Below are 15,225 nucleotides of genomic sequence, written 5' to 3' on the forward strand. Positions count from 1 at the left end.
CGAAGCGTCCACTATTGAAAGGATACCTGTAGGTGTAGTGGAGTTTCTTCAATGCACAAGTCTATATCGACTTGACTGGGAACAGAAATAAAACAAGCTCACCTCCCCGGACTTCCGACAGAAAAAATGTGTCCATTTTCACATGAATTGTCGTGACTCATTGTGTTGTGCTGAAACTCTTACCTGTAGCTTTAAGGATGAAATTCATGCTCTTCCAATGGTTATATAATTCATATATTGAGAGCACGGCTGACTCTGACAATCATTTATTCTAAATGTTCTGCAGCGCATATTAGATTTGCAATAAAGGAAAAAAACAAAAAAAAAAACGATAGTGCTATAATTAATATTGCTGTCAATGTTGAAATCCTGAGTCACCACCCACTCTCCATTGTACTGTACAGGCAGAAATGTAAAATCTATTAAATTTTCCGAGCTTGTCTGAAAACAGTCTTTGCTTCGAGAAGATTGAGTGTAAAATGCAAACCTTCCGACAGTCTTAAAGGAGAACTAGAGAATGAATCACAGTCTAAGTCCGCCTTTAATGTCCGTCATGTGTGACTTTTCTTCAATAGCAAATTACTGATACATTTTTCTTACCTCTGTGTTATAATTTTGTTCCATAATTGATGTACCTGTTGAATGTACTTTTTTTTATAAGCAGCATAATCTAAATCTGAGATGCAAGAATTCCAAGTGATTTTAAACTATATGATGTAGTTTGATTTTTTTTTTTTTTTTTTTTTTTGCCAGTTTAAAAAAGGCTTTACTTGAATTGTGTTGTGGTATTCATATATTATAAGGTTTTATCCTTTTGTGGCAAAAATGAATCTCTTGTCACATTATTGTATCAAACACTTTGTACATTTATGGTTTGGTTTGTGTGTGTGTGTGTTGGACAACGAGTGAAAGGCGTTGGGTTTTGGTCCTGATGGGGTTTTTTTTTTTCTTCCCCATATTGAATGATGCAAGTCTTCCCAATTCTGACGTGTTTCATATTTGAGCATGCATCTTTTGCTTTTGCTGTCATCACTATGTCCTGTGCTCTCACAGCGGCACTCCTGCTTTGTTCTTTGGAAGATCTGGCAGCTCTTATTGGACGGTTGGAGATTTCGGCTGTTGGATGGGAAGCGGGTGGAGTTTGGCAGAGTGTGTGTGAGTGAAGGGAAGTTGAAGATGTGAATGAAGCATGCCGTGTTATTGCCAAACCATCATCAATCAAGTAATGTCGGCGACCTGCTTGTTTTCCCTCCTTGTGTCATTTCCTTTGGTTAGAACTGCATCTCTGTAACTGCAAAATGCCTTAACATTGTCCAGTTTCAAGTTGTTCGTTTCAAATATCACACATTGTAAAACGCACCTGCTTTACGGAAACAAATCCAAACACAGTACTCATTTTATCACTTCTGTGCTACAAGAAGCTCAAATTCCCATGCTTAAGTGCACATGTAGAGAAATGGATTTTTAAAAAAAGGAGCAGACGCTTGCTGTTGTAGTTTTTAAACTACTCCACTATATCACCGGAGTACAAACAGAGGAACCATATTCTCCTTAGTTGCATCATCTCGCGGCGTTCTCGGCTTTACATTAAGCAATACACACAAGTCTCCGATATAAGGCTGCCATTTCACCTTGTTATCCTTTCTGTCATGTTAGTAGCGCTTACAGGCAAGTATTAAGCCAACTCTGTGCCTTCTGCACTATCGAGCTGCATCCTCCTCCCTGTACATACAGTAGATAGGACCATAGGTTTAATGTGGCTAGAACGTCATTCGAACCCTTTTCCTCTCCAGTGGAACTGCTGTAAATGAACTCAAGTTTAAATAAACTGTCTCTAAAGTTCAACATCGCTGTGTCTCTGACCCTCCTTCTCTCCGTAGTTTTTATGTGTTTCTACAGGGAGATTAATGACCTGCCAGTGGAAATATAATTAGTTTGCTGGTACTGAAAGTGAAGGGGTTAGAGGATAAGACTGGTGATGTGCTAACAAATCCCTGTCTTTCCCAGCCTGTAAGTGGCTCTCAGTAACCAAGCCCATTCATTTCTACTTCTAAGATATAAATATTTAAACACAGCTCACGAATATATGGTTGTTTTTTAATGATTTCCTATAACAACTACAAACTAATTTTTAGCGAATCTTTGTCTGGGACTATTTTCAGTACTTGTTAGTTGGATCAAATCATTGTGGGTTTTGGGGTTTTTTCATGCGATTTGACGACAATAAGAAAAATAAAGACCTCACCAGATACTTGCAGTGCAGTTTTAGCTACGTGAATTTAAAAAAAACTCTTTTGACTCCTCTTCAACCATCATCAAGCCAAGACACTTAAACTACACGGGATCAGTTTGCTGGTTGTGGTTCCTCACGCTTTAAACTGATATCAGTGAGATTCAAAGGGCAGATGGCAGCGGGGCAGAATCACCAAGCAGGCCTAAACCACTGCAGACCTTCATGAACAAAGGTCAAAATCGCCCTTGAGATCCAAAACCACCAAGTAAATCCATCTGCCCCAGTGGCAGCCCCTGAATGGGTGACTCTGAAACAGGATGATGGTGTAGCTCCAAGAACATTTGAAGCAGAACTGGAGGCTGCCATCATCTTCATGATCATCATCATCATCGCAATGGTTTCGTCAATGCCAGAAAAAACTTCTGCTATTTTACAGACGATCGATGTTCCCCAGAGGAAGAATCCTAATGACTTCGGCGATCCTCAGACTCTTCATCTAGCGCCACCTTCAGGTTCACGCTGTTGTTTTTGAGTGAAGTGCTTCAACAAGAGTGGATGGATCGCCATGAACACACTGGAACACACGTCACCTTCGGGATCAATTGTAATAACTTTAATGACCCCTTAGCTCTTCCTCTATCCTCATCATCAGGTCGAACTGAGGGTTGTGTTGCCATGCCAACGCTCTAAACCAAGATGGTGAACATTAGACCTGTTAACTTCAGCTTACCACCGTTGATTATGTGACTAAAGCGTCTTTCAAATTGTTCATACTTCAGCATACATTTTTCTCTTTTGAAAAATTGGACAAGCGTGTTGATAACGTTGTTTCCTTCAGCCCATTAATCCCCGTCTCCCTGTGGCGGATCAGTATGAGGGAGGTGTATCACAGGGCCACCGGGTCAAATTCTACTCATGGGGACTTTAAATGTACTATTAAGTTAATTATCACCTTATCTGCAACAATTTCCATGTTGAACATTGTGGGTTTCAGATATATTTTGTACCTTTCTGATTCTATTCATTTCATTATGCTGTTAAATAATTTGAAGACATTTAAACCTGCTACTCACCACCGGTCTGCTCTCTCTTTTGTGCAGCACTGCATGCGTTGAACCTTCCCCTCCTCCTTTGCACTCGTGCCCTGAATTTCAGCTCGCGTCCAGGAGCTGGGCAGAGAGAATAAACAACTCTTAAGTACAGTGTACCAGAACATGTTGTTGATTAATTCCCTCCCCTCGCTAATACAGCCAGAGTGAACAACAAGGTGTTTGCCCACAACACAACCGGCTCAGACCGGACAATTTACAGCCAGTCATGATGCGTTCTGGAAAATCCTAACCAACAAGGTTCAATGGTGGCACAATAAAAGGATCCAACTAGTTAATTATTGCCTCGGTATCCAAAGCCTGACATGGCTTATTCCTCTGTGCGACAGAGCTCCACTGTTCATAAACTATTAAAATCACATGAATCCACCACATTGTTGCACTGGGTGACATGTTCTTTCATTACCATAAATACAGCCTCCCACATACTCTGACCTGCCGCTGTAAATGCATTAATCCACTGCTGAAAATAGTCCCCAACGAAGTCACTATTTACTCCAGTCTGAGTAATGTTCCCAGCTGTTTCAGAGGATTACTGAGCCTTGTTGTGAAGATGAAAATAACACCAGGTTTATCCTTCAAGAAGAAGGACAGACTTTTGAATTCATGGCACAATCTTTTAACTTGTTTTGATACGGTTCTTGACAAACTATATACCGTATAAGCACCAGCAATTACATGTCCTCTGTGATTGGAGGAGGAGTTGGACTCTCTGGAGGCGGTGACGGAGAAGAGGATGCTGTCCGAGTCCGCCTCCCGCCCCCACCATTAGAAGACAAGCGTCTTCAGCCAAACACTCATACCCCCGAGGTGTTCCACCAAGCGGCACAGGAGATTATTCCTACTAACTAACTATCTATCTATCTATCTATCTAACTATCTCTAAAAACACTGAAAGAAATGACATATGAATGATAATAGTGGACAAAGCACCATATCTATCGCCACACAAGTGAGCAGTACAGCACACACACTCTATAAATACTGAATTGTAATTCAAGGTGTCAAGGGGAGTAGCAGTACATAGTGTTCTGTGAATGTACAAGACTTGAGCAGGCAGGAGTAGTTAAGGTTAGACTGATCCAAGCCAAGCTGAGCGGTAATATGTAAAGTACACATACTGGGGTGAAATGAAGTGTGTCATTTCAGAGTAAGGCACCTCACTACAAACAGTAGACAGTGAGGGAGGACATTAGGATGCTGTCATCATCTGTTTGCTTCTAATATTGGACCAAGGCTGGTTTCTGAAACCCACTGCTTGTCATCAGCCTTTGAATGTTATTTTTGAAATCTCCATGTGGCTCAGAAATGTGTAGTGAGAGCCAGCAAGCATGGACTCATTGATATAATATATAATATAATCAAAATCACATCCTGACGGAAATTCTCACTAAGTCCCACTAAGATGATAAGAATTGTCATTAAGCCAGAGACTCGTGCAGGAGCCAAATGTGTTAGCACTGTCTCTGCACTGCACATGAGCCGGTGACAGTTCAGGGTGGAGACGTTTCAAAGATGGCACAGACCACAATAAGTGAGAAAATACAGTATCAATCCCCCAACCATAGATTGTGTTTATATATATATATATATATTTATGTCATACAGGGCAGCCGAAACCTGAATTCCCTCTCCAATAAGTCCCCTTTTTAACGCATATGTGGCCAAAATAAGAAGCCGCCAGACATGGAGCCACAAGACCTCCAGGACTCCCACACTATTCTTATTTATCAACACTGCATAGAAAGGAACCACATTCAAATGCCTCTAAGCAAAAGAAAATAGTCATTTATTGAATGTGCACATGCACGCCTGTAAATAATCTGACTTAATAAAAACCCTCTTTGCATATTGACTTGACTATAAACTATTGTGTCATGTGAGAGGTCGTTCTGTCGAGACAAATCCACAGAGAAATATCACCCGACTCTGAAGTCCCTCAGTTCTACAGAGCTGCAGAGTCTCTTTTAGCTCATCGTTTTGGTTTTCCAGCTCGCGACTCGGTTCTTAACAGCAAAACAGCGAATGGAGAGCAAAATAGAAGTAAAATGAGAGTGAATATTTAACTTACATTTATCCAGAAATCCTATATTTCTCTGTGTATTATAAGTAGGCAGTTGTTGCTTGCATGGCTGCATATAGCATACATTTGAACATTTTAACAATAGTTATTTCAAGTGTTCATGGGAGAGAATTTATAAGTGGACAATACCTAGTGTCCAAACGGGCCTTTTCCAGACAGTTTGATGTGTTACTGCAGGAAAAGCACAGGTGTGTTTTATAATGGTAATTATCCCATTCAGGGCAGGTGGGCCAGTTTCAGCTCACTGACACGGAGACCACGCTATGACAAGTCAAAATGTCTGCTGTGGTGAAGGCCTGCACTTTATTGTAAGTGAGGGATTATGTGACCTGTTGTTTACAGGCTCATAATGAACCTTTTCACAGCATTTAGAGAAGATTCTGATCACAATGAATCTACCTGATCAAAGAGAAGATTCCCAACTGTGCTAAAGGATCGATCTCCAGTTTTTAAAGAGAGGGATATGTTTTCCTAAAGAACTGATAAACTCACACGTGTGTGTGTGTGTGCACTTCCTGGCCATTTAATCAGTACACTTACACAATGTAATGCAACAGCTCTGCCACATATTCCTCCTTTACACAGATTACAGTGGTCTGGTTTGTTTAAACTTTCCGAGAGGTTTTTAATTCAGCTAACTTTCAATATAATGCAGTCCAGGTCAACACAAACTATAACCTCAATAATAAACGTGTGTGTATACATGATGCTACATTTTGGTTTACTTTAACACTTTAAGGAGTCACATATTTTCTGTCTAAAAAGAATCTCTTCATCTGTTAGCAGGAAAAAAGTATGAAAATGACTCTAAAAAAGACACATTTCCTGTTTCAGCTTTCCTTTAAAACCATCCTGCAGCAGGTGTGCCAGCTGATTGCCTCAGGCCACGCTCTGATGTTTAATTCTTTCATTACATCGTCCTCGGGATCACAGGGAGCAGGAGCTTGTTGTCACAAGCCACACAGAAAGAAGAAAAACATCCCCAGCGGATAATAAAATTGAATTTATTTGCCGAAGCAGAACTTCAGTGTCACCACCAGAGGGCAGAGTTAGCAGACATATAGATGAGTGACAGACTTACTGTATATTGAGTTTCTCCACCATCCTCTCTTACATTAATTTCTAATAAGCTGCTGTAGACATAAACCTGAGGCGGATGACGCAGCTGTTGCTGGCAGTGGATATTTGCAGCGCAGAGACACTCAAACCTGAAAATATTGCATTTGCTATTTTGTCATTAAGTCTAGTAAAATCCACCCAGACAGTCAAACATACTGGTTTTATGACTACTTTATTTTCAATGTACTAAATGAGCATAACAAAGGGCCTGTTTATTCTCAGGCTACAGGTTGACGCATTCAGCCAACAGCTCAGGGAGGACGCAGATTGTCTCTGTCCCTGAGAGCCATTTATAACGGAACAAAGGAGTCTGAGCACCAAATGTCTTCACTTTTCACACACCGTCCTTCAGTGTTTGACATTATGTTGATCTGTTTGACTCTATCGGGTCTGTATAAATCTGTTTTTGAGCTCATGTTAGGAGATTCAAAGAGGAGAAACCCAAAACTCAAACTAAAGATTTGAAGCCTTGATTTCCTCAGCAGGTGCCACAGCCACGTAAAATCTTTCGGCATGTTTTCTCTGAATCGAGGGAGAAACGAGTGTTATTTCTGTCTTTAGAGCGTGTGAGAGAAGTTTGTTCATTTTGTGTTTGTGTCTGTGTGCCAGAAGTGTGTGTGCAGCCAAAATTAAGGGCAGAATTTGAGGTGTCAGTATGGGCCATTATGAACAAGCATATTTGAAAAGGTCACTCCTACCCTTGACTCCCTCATTTAAACTGAATTCCTGGGTGATGGGAGCGGCAGAGCCTCCTTGGAGCGCTTGTTAAGAGACCATTAATCAGATTTCTCCAGACATGGCATGCAATTTGGCAGAGATTGTTTATCCTTTTTTTCATTTACGCTCCTGCTCTGAATAACAACGGCGAAAACAAAGACTGCTTTAGGACTCAGTTGTGTACAAAGCTGCTTGTTAGAGTCCAACAGATAGGTGGCTGTGGTTTAGCAGGGGGGGAGTCAGCTGCTAAGGAGGACGTTGGAGTTAAGACAGTCCAACACACGTTTACTTCTCTTTTTTTTATCTTTCAGAAGTTAATGATCAAGGAGACAGCTGGTAAAAATGAGGCAGAAGCTCACTCACCAACAGATACAGACTGTCAGACAGCAGAGTGCATGGGCTGGATGGAATATGGACTGAATATAATATTGAAAATGAAACTCACAATTAAAATTAATGGGCGTGCAGGACAGGGAAGTCTGCTTGGGAGGAGAATTATTCACTAAATTTGACCAGAATCATTTCATAAAGAGAAACTTTTTAACTTTTTGTCCTACATACAGAGAGCGCACTGCCTGTCACAATGTGCTCCACATGAAATCACAAGCCATTATTCAAAGCATAATTCCAATTTATTACAACTTGGCTTTTACTTTCATAATTCTTACCATGATTTCTATCTGCTATGATAACATTGTACTTGTCAAAGTGACTGCTGATGTCTGAAAAGACGGTGAGGATGACCTGATGAAGAAGATCACTCGGTTCTTTTCTAAACTTCTCTCTCTGCTCTTCATCTCTGAACTTCTCCCTACCAAGACACCCAGATGCTGGGTTTACTGGGTCCAGCAACACCAGACAGACTTTATGCATTCTCAAGCTGCAATATCTACAATTTTCTTTTAGATTCTCATGAATCAGATCTCCAGAAACAGCCGTCAGTAAACAATAATCTTGAGAACAGGATTATTGTGAAGAGACACACTGTTGTCTCACAGTTCTCATCATTTGTGTAAATATGAATGTAGAACTGAATGCAAATGATTCGATCGCTTCAGTAAAATGAACAAACGCAGTGAAACGTGTTTTATACACATGCATGTCTGCTTCTGTACGTAACTTTGAACGCTTCATTATTTCTAACAAAAGGTATACGGACGTCATTCCACAGCTACAGTTCCAGTGGGGGGATGACATGCCATCAATATCCAAAATGAAATTGTTCGCTGCGCATCATTACCCACAGAAAACACAGTCACCAGGCGGTTTGTATTCCCAGAAACATGAAGTCAACTTCAGAGTGGAAATCATCTGCCCGGGGGGGGGGGGCATATTTAGTGTGCAGTGTATTCATATTTGAGGTGCTTTATATTGAAGCCTCTGGACCTCGAGCACATTAATTTCCTTTTGGGAGAGACCGGTCTGGCCTCTCCATGACAAAACTGCCAAGGAGTCTCCACGGGGAGTGCACTTCTTCTAAAGGCGACTGGAGGTTTTTTAAAGCTGATTTTGAAAACATTCCATCTCTGTTGACAAAGTTACTCAAAGTCTGACAGAAACGACAGGAAACACAAGCAAAACAAAAAGATAGTGATGCTCTTTTGTTAAGATATTCTTCTGGACTCCAGCTGCCTCCTGCTCAATGATGTGGACTCCAGCTGAGCAAACTGCCCAGCATGCATTGCATGTTTGCAAGAACCAGCATCAGTTGATATCAAGAAACTTTACTTTATGTATTGTGAGTGTGTTTTACTCCAACTTTGCTCAAAAAAGTGCGATAAAAATACAATTTATTTTTTATAGTTACTGAAGATCTCAGCTCATGATCAAATATGGTAATCATAGCTGAAAACACCGTCTCCTTACGGTACATATTACAAAGTGCACACAGTCAGGAAAATGGCTGCTTCACTATTCATCACCTTGCCAACTTGTTCGTGGCTTTCTTGACTTATTGTTCTACGTAACATCAAGTGCTGTGAGGACGTGAATGGCAGATTATTCAAACACAAGGCAAGACTCAACGTGACGCGTAAAAGCATCAGTATGGTTGAAACAAAGTGCTTGACGGGTCGTCTAACATCGTCGTCTAATCCTGAAGACCACCTCCCGAAGGCACAACTACCACTTTTAGTGTGTACAGTCTGCTGTCCCAAATGTGTCCAAATCACATAAAAGACACAGAGAGAGATCGGGGAGGCAGCGGGACGCAGCCAGGAGGAAGCTGTGATGAAAAGGCTTTTACGCCCCACATGGTTTTAAGACGTCCGCCTTTAGATGGGGGGTTTGGACTATATGTTGTACAAACTAGTTCCTTTGAAGGGTAAAGAGACCTTAAGCTTGACATCAAATCTGCATTTTCATCTGTAAAGTAGTCTTTTCTATTTGAAGTATTAGGAGAGGAAGTAACATGTATGACAATTTGAGGAGGGGAACAAATTGGGTTTAAATGCAAATTATACTGAAAATGACACAAAAGTGAATAAAGTACTTAACGCTAACTCTGCTAACAAAGAGAAATGTAAATTAGAGTTTCGGAGCTTTTTGTCTTCATTCTGCTCCTCCAAATTGTCACAGTGCTGATTTGTTGGCCAGCTGACGCCTGGGGATGTTTTAGTCTTTGTGTTTTCACAGAGAGGGTTACCTGGTGTGTTTCCTGTCGACTTGTCTCACTGCTTATTCGAGATAATTGCCTCTGAGTAGCTGGGCATTGAGAGAGGGCTACTTTAAATACCCTGGAGTCCCATACTGCTATCTCTCAATGCATTATTCACAAACAATAATGGTTTTACTATATCTCTCTAAAGCCCTCATTGTGTGTGTGTGTGTGTGTGTGTGTGTGTGTGTGCACATACGCACTCACACACACAAGCCCTTAATCTTCAAACTCACAAAAAAAACAAAAAACTCTTCCCATAATGACATTTTAGGAAAGTAGGAAGGATTTTTCTCTTGTTTGATAGAAACAATAAACCATCAAAGAATATGAACGTTTTCAACAACACAGTCTTTGGATTTAAAAGGGATTTCTCGATTTGTCAAGTCAAAATTAACTGATCCGCTGGACCTGATTTTTCAGACAGACTTCCTCACAGGAAACCCTCAGCGTGGATCCTGTGGGGACGCCACGCCTCGTAGTGGAGGAGGACATAATTGAGGCCACCTGTTCAGAAGGCACTAAAAGAGAGTCGTTTTCTGGAGCTAAAATCTTTTCCACGGCAGAAATGTCGAGCATCATTTGCTGGTTTATAACACATAAAGGATGTGTTGTGGTTTGTTTAGAATACATAGAGGGAATCTAGCAGATTGTGAACAGAAGAAAACTCAAACTCTATCAAATGTCTTCATCTTGTGTCAAAATATCATGTGAAATGAATAAAACCACCTATTAGCTAGGGTACAGCCTTTGAATTTCAATTCCACCAAGCTTTTGTTTGTTGCCAACAGCTAACACAAGAGGGCGCTGCATCCTCTGCTCACTGTGGACGGGTTTGTTCTGTTTGTGAATGGCTGAGCGTCATGGCAGGGCTGCTGCAGGGGTTAGAGTTCCCACTAAATCTGCAGGGAGAGCCTCTCCTGAGACACTGTGAGTCTCTTTGTTGTGTAATGTGAGTAACATGACAAGTGTTGAGCACTTGTATGTATGTAAATAAATGACACATTTTGAATTTAAAGCTGCATGTGAATCTTTGGCAGCTGAGGTTGAGGATCTGTTCAGGGTTTTGAAAGACAGAACGAAATCCCGTAATTGTTTTTCTTCTCTGTTTTTCTGTTGGACATTTAGTGGATTTAGTAACACAGATGTACGATGAAAGCACAGGTGTATTTTTACATCAAGGTCTCACCTATAGTGCAGGTTTAACATCATCGTGTCACAGTTAATTACAGTCGCAGTGTCAACCAGATCTGAGCTCAGTGGTGAAATGTTGTAGCAACATGTGTATTAAACAACAACCACCTACAAAATTGCAACAGATGGTAAGTAATTAAGGAACGTATGATAACATCAGGGTGCATAATTGGTACACGGGGAAGCGGGAAATAGGTCTGTGCATTTAAACAGACAAGTGTGCATGAAAGAAGGTAAGTGTGTTAATTAGTGTACGAAATCAGGGTGTGATGGCAGAAAAGAGGGAGCGGGCAGGGGCGGTATTAGCCATTTTGTGGCCTTAAGTGGCCCCAACTACAGCAAAGCAAAAGTGGGGGCCTTCAGGAAGAAAGTCAAATTTTTAATTTGCGTGTTTGCAGTTGAGAAGTGCTCAGGTGAAGGAGCGTAGAAGACATTTTCAGTACAAAACACCCTCACACAAAGCATCAATTCATGGCTCACTGTCCAGGTTATCATAGCACCAGAGGTACACACACACACACACACACACACACACATTGATGCGCGCGTGAGTCTGGCACAGCACTGATCTTCCCTCCCACTGACAGATGGATGGGGTTAATATCATAATTAAGCACCTCGGCCGACGGTTCCTGTTTACCGCTCGGTTGCTAGGCAGTGACATCAGCTGATCCATCCCTCCTTCCTCTCTAATCCCTTCCCTCTCCCTCACACTCCCTCACACAAACACCACTCTGCTCTCTCTCTCTCTCTCAGATAGGCAGCGCAGACGTGGGCAGAGTGTGGGGGTATAGGAAGAGGAGAGAGCGGGAGGGTAGGTAGTAGTGTGTGTGAGGCTGTCAGACAGCATGGTCTGGGTCTGAGGACAGCACTGGAAGACGCAGCAGCAGCCTCCAGCTCTCCATGTAGACCAGTGTGGTGACATCCACAGATCACCTGGACCTGACCACCCATCAGCACCCACCCAGGACAACACCCACCTCATCCAGAGAAGCAAGAGGAGGAGGAGGAGGAGGAGGACGAGGGGGGTGGGTCTGTTTATCTTCTTTTTTTTTTTTTCTTTTCTGAGTTTTTTGGTTTTGGGAGTAGGCTCCGGGCTGGACCGCATGCATGACACAACGCAAAGGCGAGAAACCCACCATCAGCATCCAGGAGCACATGGCCATTGACGTGTGCCCTGGCCCCATCCAGCCCATCAAGCAGATCTCAGACTACTTCCCCCGTTACCCGCGGGGCCTCCCCCCAGCTGCGCCCCACCAAGCGGGCCACGCCGGGCCCCTGTGCTCTGCCCTCTCCACCTCCTCTGCCACCGCTTCCGCCACCGCTGCTGCAGAAAGTGACCGCCCCAATGAGGATAAACCAGACCGGGCTTGTGCCGGAGCCTCCGCCTCCTTACAGGCCACCAAGAGGGACGAGGAGCCCGACGTGGAGGGCTACGACTCAGATGACTCCAGTGAGTGATTTCCCTTCCTGTCGTCTCCATCCTGCTGTTTACCATGTTTTTCCCCCAACATTTCTACATGTGTGTCTCCCTCCCTTTTAATTCTTCCACTCCCTCTCCCTTTCTCTTATTACTGCATCTCCATTTTTTGCCACCGGTTGCCAGGCATCCCTCCAGCCGTGTGGCTTTGTGGCTTTATCTGTCACCTTTTCTTCTCTCGGCTCCCTCGTCCATCTCTTTCTATCTCCAATCGTCTGCCGTGTGTGTGTGTGTGTGCGTGCATGATGTGTGTCTCTGTGCTGCAGCTAACTCTTTCCCTCTCAGTCGACAGACAGCCAACTGTTGCTGCTGCAAAGAATACAACCCCCCCTTCTCCTCCTCCTCCTCCTCCTCCTCCTCTGCTCTCCTCCAACTGAAAGAATGATATGTGTGATTTTATTGGAGCAAATGATTGCATATGTCTGTCAACGGGTGCATGTGTGCGTTTTTCATATTACCAGTGTCTGCAGGGTGCTCGGTCTATACTGCCGATCAGTCTCACCGGGCTGAATGATTCATGGCTTCTTGGTGGAGCTTCAAATTAGTCGCAGTTTTGCGCTCAGCGGAGTCTGGCTGCATCTGTAAGCTCATCCACATACTGTATTGGTTAGCGGCAAGTTGTGTGAGCATATTGTTTGTCTGTCGGTGTGTTTTTGTGTTAGTTTTCAAAGCGTAAAGATGTGTGTGTGTGTGTGTGTGCATATCTGTCTCCATCACAGAGGGGAGGCTCCTTTGAGAAAGCCTTCCCTGAATGTCATTCCTTTAATCTAACAGGTTTGAGTGGATGAATAATAATGTAAATTAATAACATGCAGCACAGCTATTGGAGCAATAAAAAGTAGAGGTACAACAAGATTCCTACATCCTGCAAAACCATTTTCGCTCCCAGCAAACATCTTCACAGATAGATGATACGACAGCCTGCAGCAGTGCCGAGAACTCGAGTAAATGTAGTGCCAAAATGAAAGCTGCCGCTACCTGCATCGTTTTTTACAGACCTAAGGATCGGTGATAAATCTCTGAAACAGTGAGGGAGTCTCTGTTTTAGCATTTGGTTGCCTCTCAACTTGGCACGGCTGCATCTCAGTCTGAATAACATGTTGCTCTCACGGTGCTTAAAACCAGACAAACTGCTTCACGGCGTGTTTGTATCAGACTCTGTCGCGTGTGTGTTCCCCGCACAAGAGACTTGTGATTGCAGGTTAATGTGTGACAGCAGTGTAGCTTCTCTAAGAGATAATCCATGCAGAGCGGCATGCAGGGGGTGGGGTGGGGGGTTAGGCCATCTCTAATCCAGAACTGGACAGGAGGGGGGATGGTAGGGAGCAGCGGAGACAGGTCGGGCCTGGCAGATGTTGCTCTATGACCTCCGCCAGGCAACCAGGATTTCACTCAGTGGGGAAAAAGAGATGGAGATGCATCCTCCTGATGCAGTCCGAGAGAGAGCCGCCCTCAATTAGTGAGAGACTTGACTTTCTGAGAGTGTTTGCTCTTTTTGTTTTCAGCAATCACAACATGGTGTTTTGAAATGTCTTTGTTGGTGTGTGGGAATTAATATTATCAACTCCAAAGTGATACTTCTGGTCCCTCTCAGACTAATAGCACACTGCTAACTCTGTTCTGTCCTGGGATTTGTTGTGTGGTAAAAGTAAAAGTAAAAAACGATTTACATTTACACAACCGGATAATGCCCATATTTTATACACTTATCTGTGAGAACGATAAGACATCCATCGTGGTTTTGCTGTGCTGCAGGCAGATCTGGGTGGGACGTGCTGCAGTCATAAAGTGAGATAAAGCAAAAGAAACCACAAGCTGCGTTGTACTTGTTGCTCTAGTGTGCAGCCAGGCATGCAGTAGATACATTCAGCATTCCTGAGGCAGCTGTGGCTCAGGAGGAAGAGCAGGTTGTCCATTAGTCGCAGGGTTGGAAGTTCTATCCCTTGCTCCCCCCCGTCTATGTCGAAGTCTCCCCATATTGTTCCCGAATGCCGAGCCAATGCCTTGTGTCAGTGTGTGAACGAGAGGCAAATTTTAAAGTGCTATATAGGAAAGTGCTTCATATGTGGTGTCAGTTTACCATTGCCTGCTATTATCATAGGGGCAAGACCCCAAAAGTGGCTACTGAAAACACCACAATACAGATGGAGTTCTGATTGGGATTGAGGAGTAAAAGGCTCAATGTTCTCCAGCACTATGTGCCGCACTATGAATTCCTTTGAGGAGAGACTTACCGAAAGTGTGCGCCATTGTGTCCCAATGTGTTCAGTTCTTGGAGATAAATTAGGGAGGAAGTCAGGACACATGGTGCGACCGAGAGTGAAGCAAACTGAGGTCTTAGAGATTACTTATGCAACTTGAAAAGCCATTATGTGTTTACAGTTTTGAATCATCTGGACAGAATGCTTCTTGGTTGCATTTACACTTTTCTTGACACATGAAGCGGCAAAGTGTAAATTCGATTGGCTGTATGCAGCAGGTGTTGGGATGTTGTGGCATGCATCCAATTCCTGTAACTTCACTGAATTGGTGTTGGTGCACAGTTGCTTGCTTGTTTTCAAGGTGTCAGTCGAGGATCAGTCATGCTGCAGGTTTACACAAACGTCAAACCACAGCTCCTCTCCATCCTCCCCG

At 43.0% G+C, this 15,225-nt stretch overlaps 1 protein-coding gene across 1 annotated transcript in view; it reads left to right on the forward strand.

Moving 5' to 3' along the window:
- The first annotated feature begins 12,221 nt into the window (after positions 1 to 12,221).
- Positions 12,222 to 15,225, forward strand: part of doc2b (double C2-like domains, beta) — a 96,880-nt gene continuing 93,876 nt past the window's right edge. The window contains exon 1 of the mRNA XM_070917502.1: positions 12,222 to 12,564. Within this exon, the coding sequence (XP_070773603.1) occupies positions 12,222 to 12,564 (343 nt within the window). The remainder of the gene's footprint in view (positions 12,565 to 15,225) is intronic.

This window comes from Enoplosus armatus, chromosome 13 (assembly GCF_043641665.1).
Source record: "Enoplosus armatus isolate fEnoArm2 chromosome 13, fEnoArm2.hap1, whole genome shotgun sequence".
NCBI classification, from domain to species: Eukaryota; Metazoa; Chordata; class Actinopteri; order Centrarchiformes; family Enoplosidae; genus Enoplosus; species Enoplosus armatus.